Source organism: Triticum urartu, chromosome 3 (genome assembly GCF_003073215.2).
Source record: "Triticum urartu cultivar G1812 chromosome 3, Tu2.1, whole genome shotgun sequence".
Classification (NCBI taxonomy): Eukaryota; Viridiplantae; Streptophyta; class Magnoliopsida; order Poales; family Poaceae; genus Triticum; species Triticum urartu.
In genome coordinates this window covers 571,237,917-571,250,271 of record NC_053024.1, presented here as the reverse complement: position 1 = coordinate 571,250,271, position 12,355 = coordinate 571,237,917, and the positions used below count along the sequence as shown (strand labels likewise).

General features: G+C 42.9%; 1 protein-coding gene across 1 annotated transcript; it reads left to right on the top strand.

Annotated features, from left to right (window-relative positions):
* Positions 1 to 4,612: 4,612 nt before the first annotated feature.
* On the top strand, positions 4,613 to 12,355 carry LOC125545077 (stomatal closure-related actin-binding protein 1). The gene is made up of 13 exons (XM_048708936.1): positions 4,613 to 5,039; positions 5,753 to 6,044; positions 6,753 to 6,881; positions 7,374 to 7,466; positions 8,183 to 8,323; positions 8,477 to 8,545; positions 8,833 to 8,916; positions 9,007 to 9,184; positions 10,315 to 10,431; positions 10,883 to 10,941; positions 11,148 to 11,282; positions 11,665 to 11,814; positions 11,900 to 12,355. The coding sequence occupies exons 1-13, from the start codon at positions 5,035 to 5,037 to the stop codon at positions 11,942 to 11,944; spliced, it is 1,497 nt and encodes a 498-aa protein (XP_048564893.1). The 5' UTR covers positions 4,613 to 5,034; the 3' UTR covers positions 11,945 to 12,355.

Genomic DNA, 12,355 nt, shown 5'->3' with positions numbered 1-12,355 from the left:
TGGCAAGAAACCAAAGTTGTCGTTTCTTAAAGTTTGGGATTGTGATGCTTATATGAAAAAGTTTCATCCTGATAAGCTCAAACCCAAATCGGAGAAATATGTCTTCATAGGATACCTAAAGGAGACTGTTGGGTACACCTTCTATCACAGATCCGAAGGCAAGACATTCGTTGCTAATAATAGATCCTTTCTAGAGAAGGAGTTTCTCTTGAAAGAAGTGAGTGGGAGGAGAGTAGAACTTGATAAGGTAATTGTACCTTCTCCCTTATTGGAAAGTAGTTCATCACAGAAATCTGTTCCTGTGACTACTACACCAATTAGTGAGGAAGCTAATGATGATGATCATGTAACTTCAGATCAAGTTACTACCGAATCTCGTAGGTTAACCAGAGTGAGATCCGCACCAGAGTGGTACGGTAATCTTGTTCTGGAGATCATTCTACTTGACCATGACGAACCTACGAACTATGAGGAAGCGATGATGAGCCCAGATTCCGCAAAATGGCTTGAGGCCATGAAATCTGAGATAGGATCCATGTATGAGAACAAAGTATGGACTTTAGTTGACTTGCCCGATGTTCGGCAAGCCATTGAGATTAAATGGATCTTCAAGAGGAAGACGGACGCTGATAGTAGTGTTACTATCTACAAAGCTAGAATTGTCGCAAAAGGTTTTCGACAAGTTCAAGGTGTTGACTACGATGAGAGTTTCTCACTCGTATCTATGCTTAAGTCTGTCCGAATCATGTTAGCAATTGCCGCATTTTATGAAATCTGGCAAATGGATAAACAAAACTGCATTCCTTAATGGATTTATTGTATATGATGCAACCAGAAGGTTTTGTCAATCCTAAAGGTGTTAACAAAATGTGCAAGCACCAGCAATCCATCTATGGACTTCAATCTTCACCTTCAAACTTCAATCTTAACCATGTGCGGTGCCCCCTTCAACCATAGTTCTCGATAATATTGTAGTGGTGCTTAGGCGAAGCCCTGCGACACTTAAACATCAAGATCGTTACCACGCCGTCGTGCTGACGGAACTCTTCCCCGACACTTTGCTGGATCGGAGTCCGGGGATCGTCATCGAGCTGAACGTGTGCTAGAACTCGAAGGTGCCGTAGTTTCGGTGCTTGATCGGTCGGGCCGTGAAGACGTACGACTACATCAACCGCGTTGTCATAACGCTTCCGCTGTCGGTCTACAAGGGTACGTAGATCACACTCTCCCCTCTCGTTGCTGTGCATTACCATGATCTTGCGTGTGCGTAGGAATTTTTTTGAAATTACTACGTTCCCCAACAGTTGAAATTACAACGTTCCCCAACAACCCTGACATTATGGAACCTTTGTGCTGAAACAATTAAATATGTTAATCTATAATGATAGCAATGAAGACACACAGTTCCGTTATTAGTACAGTGCAGATGGTCATGTGGCCATTATGGCCTATCTTCAGTATTGTGGTTAACATTGACAGGATTAATGTAATCTTCAAAACGACATGTTCCATTTTCCCTATGTATTTTTTTGTTTAGATGCCCTACTACTGTTTTATTGACTGCAGGCAATCTATTTTGTATGGTATGATTTTGTTTGTTGGAGAGATACTAGCTGCCCCTTTCCACCTGTTAGTAAGTTTTGTAGCAGACTTCTTAACTGATATTATAGACGTTCTAAGATAGACGTGGTATTTTCAGTTAGACTGATTTCTTGTATTTTATCCACTGTTATAGGAGTTTGTTACCTTTGTTTTTTGATCGAAAATTAAAATGTGCATGCATTGTCGAAGTTTGTGAAGTAGAATTAATAACCTTCTGGTTATTGATCAATATATATATCTTGGATGTCCCATAGCAACGCAAGGGCATTCAGCTATCGTCGAAAAAAGAACTGTCAAACCGCTCAAGAACCTGCCAGGTCAAGCCTCTCCCTCCGTTGTTTGGCACTGCCTAGCCCCTCTCCCCCGAATACCGTGACAGGGAAGATTCGGTTCATCGAGAGAGACCGATGCTGTCGACCATTGATGTCGCATGGGAGATCTGCGACAGTGGAAACATGCTCCCCTTCGCGCCAACGGCGCCTCGAGGTCACTGACACGGGTGACCCAGCGATTCGCCGCTGCCATCCCGAGCTACTTTGCCAACGTCATGGGCGTGGGCTACTGGCCTTCCACGTACTCGACCGTCGGGCTTATCGAATTGGGCCACCACGGTGCTGCTGGCCACCGCCGGTCTCACTATAGATGCATCATGTGCCGTCGGCCATGCCAGCATCGCCGCCTACGTTTCCCAAATCAGTTACCCGTACGGTCCATGAATACCCGAAAACATTGGTGCGTTCACACTTTTCATGGATCTTTGTATTAGCCTGATAGTGTTGGGATCTCGAAATTTTGCTGTAGGTGAAGAAAGGATTCCTATCTCGAAATTCTGCTGTAGGTGAAGCGCCTCCTATAGGCCATGGAGATGACCAGGGATGCATTGGGAGGCGGGCGACGTAAAGCGCTGGAAAGGAGTATTGTATTATGTATGGTCCTCCTTCGCTTTTTGAAAGGTTGTATATTCGCTTTGATACATAAGATATAATTTCATGGTTCTACATACATATTGGTTTGAGATGTTTTCATTTTTTATCATTTCGATGAATAATGCAATTTGGATTTGTTTTATCATGCCAATTCGAGGCATTTTGTACGGGCTGGTTGGAGGAATATTATTTTTTGACACACTATGTGTGAACATGTTGAAGGGGCATGACCATCAACGAGCTTGTGGCAGAAGTTTGAATGTGAGTAGCTCCTATCTTTTGTGTACTTATTTTCAGTCTATCAATCAAAGGGTAGAATGATTAGACGTGCAGTTATTTTGGTGTGAGCTTTGACAAGGAATGCCGATTGTTATGTTGAAGAGGCTTAAATCTTCCTTAGTAAGTGATGTGCATTATGCATTTGATAAAAAAAGAGGATTTAGGGAGTTGATTGTGCCCATGAGAGGTGGTCCTGATATTAGGCTTGCTATAACATGTCATATTTAACACGTAATGTTCTTTACCAACTAAATGTTCACGTTTTAGATTATAAAGAATGATGACCTCAAAGACAAAGAGCTCCAAGAACTCGATTCTGAAACTTTTGGTTAGTCTGAGTAATGAAATGTGACCCTACTGGAAGTTCTACCTCATTTCAGTTCTTCTCTTTTCCATTTAATTATCTATTTCATTCTAAGCTAACTGTCTTACATACCTATATCTTTCAATGCAAAACTACACGAGGACTATGGTCTATGGGATATCAAGCTCCTTCAAATAATCTGCACCAGTTCTTCTGGAGAATAATGTGTATGCATGGTCTACAATGGAGTTTACAAGATAGATTCACTTACTCAAAGATTGAGCCTAACATTTTTCATAAGGATTATATATGTTATACCAACTCTCAGTAATCTCTACTACTAATGTCTTAGTTGGTAGTCTCGCCTCACTCCACCTCATCTCACCACTCCTATCTTTCGCCTACCTTTGACATCATCACATCACAGCATTGGGCTGGCCCATTAACGTGTATGTGAACGCAATCCTCCCATCGCATGCCCTCCTCGCGATAATCCCGACGTCCTCGCGCTGTCGTCCTCTTCTCCCTGATCTCCTCTACCAGCGTGCCTTCCTTGCAATCCTCCCAACGTGTCCTCGCGTCGCCGTCCTCTTCTCCCCAAACTCCTCTACCAGGGGGACTCCTCTATGACCCAGGCGGAGCGAACATTGTACGCAGGTTTTTTTGGCTTTCACCGGTTCGTTCTCTACCCCTCCTCCATGACTCCCTCGCCATCGATTTTTTTCGACGTCTAAATGCAATCCCTCCGTGGGGAAGTATGGTGTGAAGGAGAGAGGCCGTGATGGCGAAGGTGAGGTGGGCGTCATCCCATTTTAAAGGAGAGGGCTCCAGCGAGAAGAAATGTCTCACTATGGCGAAAATCGAGCGGAAAGGGAGGGTCCGACAGAAAAACATAAGGGTGTGTCATGGGGTGGAGTTTTTATGTTGCTATACTAGATCGCCGGAACCTGCTGTCGACCTTGAGGTTGGTGTATGAAAGAAAAATAAGCTTCAATATCAATAATTTGTCTGATTTATTTATATACAGTATAGTCCGTAGCAACGCACAGACGTTTTACTAGTAAAAAAATAAAGACTCTAGTACACATGCATCTCTACTTTTTACTTCAACCTTTTCAGCTTTTGTCACCGGACCACACTTTTTTCTTCAAGCACCGCCTTTTGAAGAAGATCTCGCTTCCCTATCCGAACCTACTTTACGTCATATCCGATCCTACATAGCATGCGAGGCATCACCTTGAGACTATGCATTGTACATGCCGTCAGTGGATTAACATCCTGAGCCATCCAGGAGCGATTTGAATCCGAGCTTAGAAAAATGGTCGTCCAGTGACAGTGCGAGTCCATCCTTCTTTTGACTGTACCAAGCAAATACCATCAATGCCCCCGGCCCTGCCCATTTTAAAACGGGTGGGCCCACATTTAATCCACCAGACTGCTGCTAATCCGTCGTTGAATGGTTAGAGCACTAATGACGATTTTCTCTCTCTCTCTCCCCCCCCCCGTCCGTCTCCTCCCCTCCTCTGCCGCTTGCTTCCGTCACCAGCACGCCGTACTCTTCCACCTTTCCCCTCCCTCCGTTGCGTTCGTCGTTTCTTTTCCTCCGTCTGCCCGTCGGCGTCAGGCAGGCTCACCCGAATCCCGCAACCAAATTTCGAACTCGCCACCGGCCGAAAAAGGATTCCACTTCCACGGGATCGAAAGCAACAGCCTCGATCCATACATCCAGCTTTTCTCAAAGCAGAACGGGCGTTAAAACCCTAGCTGGATTGGGCGGAGGGGGCCCTTCCGCCATTTGCCCGCTGCTAGAGTAGTTGCGTGCTCCGGAGGCTTCCCGTTCGTGTTCGTGGGACGGCGGCGGCGGCGGCGGCGGCGGCGGATTGGGTGAGGAGCCCGGCTCTCCGGCGATCCCGGGAGTCGCGCATGAGGTGAGGATCCATGCTGCTGTGGGATTTGGGGGCAGACAAAAGTTACATGGCTTGTCTCCCTGTCGTAAAGTTTGTTCCTTTCAAGTCTCAGCGACTGTGTTTTTCGGTTAGTTAGTTGGTTGGGCTGTATTGTCAGTTCGTTACAGAACATATCCAGTCACGTTTTTAAGAGCTTGTCTCCTTGCTCCTGGTAAGAAATTTGTATTCTTCCACACAAATCAGCACGGGTTTTGTCATAGCTCACCTTGAATTTAGCATGTCGCACGATTAGCAATTTTTAGCCCAAAGGCTGTCGCTTTGTCTTGTTCCAGAATTCATGTCCCTGAACTGACCTATCTATCCATACCTCCTCTAATTGTAAAGCTTAGCCTGCTCCTTTCCTTGCTTCTTAACTTTGGACTCACTGGATGATGCCAATTTAGCTAGTTTTGGTGAGGTAGATATTTGGTTGGGTCGAATTTACTTCCTGGTTAAGTTGTCGTGATGTGCTTCTATAAGCTCAGCTACGCGAATGAAAAATAACCATCAATTCAAAGCATTTTAGATTTCCCCAGCTTTGCTGCGCCTGATTTCATATAGCGTTGAGGCAGGTTGTTTGCACCATGAGACATGCCCAATATATCATCAGCTAGCACCTTCATATGTTCTACTGATACTACAACTTTATCTGGTTTCGCACTGAAAATATATATTCTTGTTCTGTTCTGTATCAGAGTACCGCAGATGACAAGGGTCATCCATGACTCGGGAGAAGGCATGCAGAAAGATGCACTTGACATGGTATCCTCTGATGTTAACTTCCCCAAGGGCCACTTTCCAGACTACAGGATTGGGCCAAACAACCAAATCATTGACCCAGAGGAGACGCACGAGGTTGTGCCTTTGAAGGAGATTGTTGCGAAAGAAACAACACAACTGCTAGAGCAGCGAAAGCGGCTGTCAGTGCGTGATCTCAGGGAGAAGTTTGAGAAGGGTCTGTCTGGTGCCTCCAAGTTGTCTGAAGAGGTATGCTAATCAGTCCAAGCACTTCATCTTGTTCTGACTTTTGTCAACAATGTGAGTATACCAGGAGCTCCAACGACACATATATGAAAGTTGTTGTAATTAGCTGTAGGTTGTTCACACAAGCCATGGTTCCCTGGTTAGAATTTCACATGCTTCCTTATATGAAGAATGATGTGGCATGCCACCTGGATACGGATAAACATATTTAGAGATAGTGAAATTACTATACCTGATAACTTATCTGTCAATGACCATATTGTGGAGTTGTTATCAGACTCCCCTAACAGTGTCAGCGTCCCCAGAGCGTGCCTCCAGAGCTCACATTAATTGATCCACTCATTGTTGAACTCACAGTCATAGTTCATTTATAGCTTACCTCTCTTTCCTGAAGATTATTCCTTTTCAAAGGAGCATATAAATCCGCTTCAAATTGATAAGTATATCGGTTCCATGGGGCCTTGCTAAATACTCCCTCCGTTCCATAATATTTGTCTTTCTAGAGATTTCAACAAGTGACTACATACGAAGCAAAATGAGTGAATCTACACTCTAAAATATGTCTATATACATCCGTATGTGTTAGCCCATTTGAAACCTCTAAAAAGACAAATATTTAGGAACGGAGGGAGTAGGATAAATATCACATTCTACTCGTAGTAACTTCCTTGCATTGAAATTCTATTTTAAAGTTGTTGCTTCATGTTTCAGGCTAAGCGGCGAGAAGCAGCTTCCCTGGACAGGCAGGTTCTTCTGAAGAAGCTCAGAGATGTTCTAGACACGCTGAAAGGCCGTGTGGCTGGTCGAAACAGAGATGATGCTGATGAAGCTATCTCGCTGGTTAATCTCTTCTCTAGACTGCCAATATTTGTCTTCTATTATAAGCTACTTTTAATTTGATTGAATTGTTCTTAATTGAAAGTATGAGTTAAGTTAGTTTCACCCGTGTATGATTTATCTAAGCTAGCATCCTGCAAACAGCCCAACCTTTTTCTTGTACACGATATTAGGTACCAATTGCCAACCTTGATTGTGCTTTTTCGTTACTTGCTTTCACATAATAGTTTGTACATGATGCTTTGAGCGTTTTAAAAATGCTCAAATTTGAAAGATTGTGTTAATGTAATGCTCTGAAAAGCAGTACTAATAAATTTTGGTTGCACATTTTTGGATTTAAGCTTATCAGTCTCAGTAGGCATGTAAAATAAACCATCATATTTCATATTTATTAATTATGATTCTTTATCTCCAGTTGTGATGTTTTCTTTTTTTTCTCATATTACCTTTGTTCCAAAAACTTTGAAGTGATTATGACTAGTTATGTTCTATCAGGTGGAAGCACTAGCAGTTCAACTTACTCAAAGAGAAGGTGAATTAATTTATGAGAAGGCTGAAGTAAAAAAGTTGGCTAGCTTCCTCAAGCAGGTTTACCCCATTTCTTAATTATCGAATTTGTTATTCATGCCTGTTTAAACTTTGTAACATCAGATCGGAGAGCCTGAAAAATGTTTGAGGCTTCATAAGTAATTAATATTTTTTTAATTGTCAGTACATTAGGAAATGTATATTGTAACATGCTAATACTGTAGACATTGTTCAAGTAGAATGTGGTAAGGCTTTTGTTTTATAAGACTGATAACTCATAATTTCATATATGAAAAGTAAATTTGTCCGTAGATCCTGGTGGTTGTAGTGAGAGTCTAGGAATGCCTGGCTCGTTTGCAGAATGCTCTCGTTTTTTCTGGAAAACTTGGCACAGTGGCCTAATTCTACCTTAATGTGTACGAGAATTAGATTGTCTTTTGAGCCATTTTGTATCTCTAAAGCTACAACACAGAATCTCTTGGGCAAATTATCCTGTGTGCTTTTGTCTTTATTTTTTATATTCTTGATAACCAAAGGCTATAGTTTGTCGTATAATGTACCATGTCCTGTTCACGAGGTCGTGTTGTGCCTAACTTAAGAAAAGCAGTCCTAGTTTTCAGTCACGAGCCACATTCAATTTTCGTATCATTTAGTATGTGCGATGTTTCACAACAATCTTCTGAATGCCTATTAAGATATCAGTATTTACTAGCATTACAATAACACCATTTGGTTACACCTGAATAACGAAGTTACCATTCTCCTCTGTATCGTAGGCTACTGAAGATGCCCGAAAGGTAGCTGAAGAGGAAAGAGCTCTTGCACTCGCTGAAATTGAAAAATCTAGAGCTGCAATAGAAAAAGTTGAGAAAGCGTTGCAGGAGCAGGATTCAGCATCAAGTAGCAGAGAGAAGGAGGTGCTTCCTCAATTAATGATGAGCTTGGATATTTCTATACTGTTATTGAACTACCTCTTATGTAGTCGGTGATGCAAATGCACTGACATGATTCTTTTGATTCGAGTAATTGCTACATTTTTTTACTTAAAATCTTAGTTTTTTCCTGATCAGGAGATAGAGGAACTTAGGAAAGAGATTCGAGAGGCTAGACGAATAAAAATGCTACACCAGCCAAGCAAGGTTTGTTTTTCATCATTGGTTCATTGTTCTATTCATGGAGTTATAGTTTTTTGTGTTTATGTTAATCTTTGATGATACTTCCTCTGTTCCATTTGCATTTCATTGTCAAGTTCAAATAGAGTACTCCCTCCTTTTTTAGTCCTAACTCCTTTTCTTACAAATTGGCATGTTTTTTTCTCAATGCTCTCCGCTTCTTATACTTTCATATATCTTGTAATCAAACAAAGCATACTGTGGCAATTTGCCCCTCATGTATTTACTAACAGTTGTCATGCAAAATATCGTAGGTAATGGACATGCAGTTTGAGCTTCAGGGACTGCGTACACTTATATCAGAAAAAACACAGCTTTGCAATCAGTTAAAGAAAGAGGTAATTCCTGTTAGGACAAGCTCCATATTATTTAAATTGTAATTTGAGTAATGTCGAGCTATGTGAATCACCACTCACTTTTATGTTCAGCTTGCCATGATCAAGAGGCTTGAACAAGATAGCTCTAAACTCTTTGAGCTTGAAGGTTCTGATACTCTTGGATCACAGTTCCGTATTGTCCCTCGAGTTGATGGTGCTCCAGACATCTCAAGCTGTCCAGCTCAGTGGTACCGTGTAATTTCCGGAGGCCACAGAGAGCTCATATCGGGTATGTAATCTGATAAATGAATAGTTCCCAGAGCTTTTTTTTCAAGAAAACGCAAAGGACCTTGCGTTTCTTTTCATTGAAAAGGTAGGGAGTCAGTTACAGTCGTCCTAGGACGAATAATCGAGGATCAGTTACAAAGCTCAGTGCACGTCCAATGAAGGGGGCAGGACTACTCTAAGGCCTGCGGCTCTGGCCTTAGCCCAGGAGCCGGCTTCCTCCTTGATCCGGTCGACAAGCGTGCCGAGGGAGGGCGTCGCGTTGTCGAAAGCGCAGCTGTTCCTATGTTTCCAGACGAGCCATGGTACTAGAAGCGCTACGGATTGCAGGGCCTTGCGTTGTGCTTGCAGCGTGTCGTCCTTGGCGTGTCGCCACCAGTCCATGAGGGTGGGCTCCTGGTTGGGAATCGGCGCTGGTATGCGTAGCCAGGCCAGGGTCTCGTGCCATGCCTGCCCAGAGAAGGGGCAGTCAAGCATGAGGTGCCGGATCGTTTCCGGCGCCTGATCGCACAGGAGACAACGCGGATGATGCTGCAGACCGTGGCGGGCCAGACGGTCGGCAGTCCAGCAGCGATAAGCCAATGGAAAAACTTGACCCGAGGGGGAGCCCAAGCCTTCCAGATCAGCTTCCAGGAGTAGGAGTGCGATGATCCTTGGAAGGTAGCCAAGTAGCAAGACTGCGCCGAATAGATGCCGCTCGCGGTCCACTTCCAAATCAGTTGGTCAGGGGCATCGCTGAGTGTAGCCTGCTGCACGAGTTGCCAAAGCTGCAAATACTGGCCAATCTCATGGAGGCCGAGAACACCCTGGATGTCTCGGGCCCAAGCGTTGCCGTTGAGGCCTTCGGCCACCGTTCTAGCCTTGTGCCGCCGTTTGGGGATGCAGTTGTAGAGCAGGGGCATGAGCTCGCCGACCGAGCGCCCGTTGAGCCATCGATCCTCCCAGAACAGGGCTTTCATGCCGTTCCCAAATAGTTCCCAGAGCTTGCTAGACATCTTCCATGAGCATTGAAAGGAACAGACTCATCCGGCAAAAATCTCTGCATTAAACTATGTTTCATGAGAACATCTAATACCTTTTTGGATCATTGTTTTCCTTTATTTATATGTTGATGTATTTAATTTTCTGCTGCAGGTGCAACGAGACTTACTTATGCTCCAGAGCCATTTGATGTTGGCCAATTGTTGCAAGCAGAGATAATTTTGAAAGCAGATAAAGTTACGGTTCAGACAGATGGCCCTATAAATCATGGTTAGGCATTTCCTCACTTCTCTTTTAACATCTGTTATCTGCCGAATTATGGGGGAAATAACTTATGTATGTGGATATATTTGTTTCTTCCAGAAAATAACTGAACTGTTCTGTTGCTTTCTTTGTGATATATAAAGCATTAGCAACTTCCACACATCCCAGACCCGATATTTACTATTCCAACTTGTGCCGGTCATCCTCTTCATACATTTGATCCTTACACTGATTTTCTTCCTTTGGTAGACCTTAATAACACCATCTATTTTGACCTGACAAGGCATAAGCACGATTTGATTTGTGTTGTGGTATTATATGAATTAGCCTCATGCTACAATTTGCCAATGGCCCTGCTTGTTTAACTTCATTTTGTCATACATTCTTATAACAATGAGTCATTGATATTGGATATAAGCTCATGTTAATGGCTGACTCTGTTGTGTACTTTGAACAGCTTCAGGACTGGAACATTATGTGGAATCGCTAATGAAAAGGGCGGATATTGAGTTCAATGTATGTATTAACTTCTTTGCCTATAGGATACCAGTAATCCAGTATAAAACTTCTTCAAAACACTTTACCTTTGATTATTCTACTGCCTTGACATTGGACCAGCTATAAAAAGCGCAATCTTGTCATTTTGTGCTAGGAAATATCAGTGCGTTTGAATGATTACTGGATATAAATTAATTGGGGTTTGCATCTGTGCTGCTTTGTAGGTGGTAGTAACCCAAATGAATGGGAATGACTACGCATCAAAATCTGTCCATGTATTTCATATTGGAAAGCTGAGAGTGAAGCTTCGGAAAGGAAGGTCTACAAAAGCAAGGGAGTCATATTCCACCACAATGAAGGTAAAGTGAAATCACGTTCACAGCACATATGTAACAGAAGTGATGTCTACTCAATTGTAATGTTTTGTTTCCTAAACGTGCTGTGTCAGCTTGTAGCATTAAATCCTTGTACAATGTCTTAAATAACCATGCTTGCCAGTTTACAACAAAAATATGGGCCCTGATCTTCTAGGTCTCCTGATAATATTCCGGAAACAAACAATGGTTCCATATAAGTCCGCAGAAACTTAAGAATGTTCTCTGATCATTAGCCCTGTCATGTTTATTTAGAACTTAAGGATCATTGAATATGCAAACAATTCGATCGGAATTGGCGAAAAGTTTCTGTATATTCTGAGGTTATTTTCTGACGATCCATCTTGTTCTCTTGGGCAATCTTCAGTTGTGTGGAAGCCGAGGTGGTGGTAATGCTGCGGCCTGTGCAGTCTTCTGGCAAACTAGGAAAGGCCTATCCTACACTCTAGCTTTCGAGACGGACAGGGATAGGAATGCCGCGATTATGCTTGCTCGGAAATTTGCTTCCAGTTGCAACGTGAGTGTTATTGTGCTCAAGAATTTGCGTCATTTATAAGAACTTGTGAAGCAATATGTTTACACCTTTCATCTGCTGAATGCAGGTTGTTCTTGCTGGACCAGGCGATCAAGTCCACGGTGGTGGCTGATAAAGTAACCGTGCCCGGTTTGACGGCGCTGCATATATTATTAGGTTGTGAATTTGGGTGCTTGTGTATTCATATTTGTGAGAGTAGGAGGTTGATCAAGTCCACGAGGTTTTTCCCCTTTGGACACGTCCTGTGAAGGCAATCTTTTTATTTGCCTGCCTGCAGCTGTTAGCAAATGCTCTAAAGATGTGCAGCACACGCCGATTGTATCTTGTGTATTTACATATTTGCAACATTTGAGAGAGAAAAAGGAAAGAGTCCTTTTAGTGTGGTGCCCAGGGGCTTTCCTTGAGTTATCAAGAAATGTACAGATGAGAGAACCTTTTCATCCACGCTGTAATTCTTGTCCTTGCTGCGAGTATAATTAATGACTTGCACATGCTTATTATATATGATGATTTTTTGTTGGTA

Coding starts and splice junctions, on each gene's coding strand:
- LOC125545077 (XM_048708936.1), top strand. Junction 7,467..8,182: donor TGGCTAGCTTCCTCAAGCAG/GTTTACCCCATT, acceptor TCTGTATCGTAG/GCTACTGAAGATGCCCGAAA. Junction 9,185..10,314: donor CCACAGAGAGCTCATATCGG/GTATGTAATCTG, acceptor TTTCTGCTGCAG/GTGCAACGAGACTTACTTAT.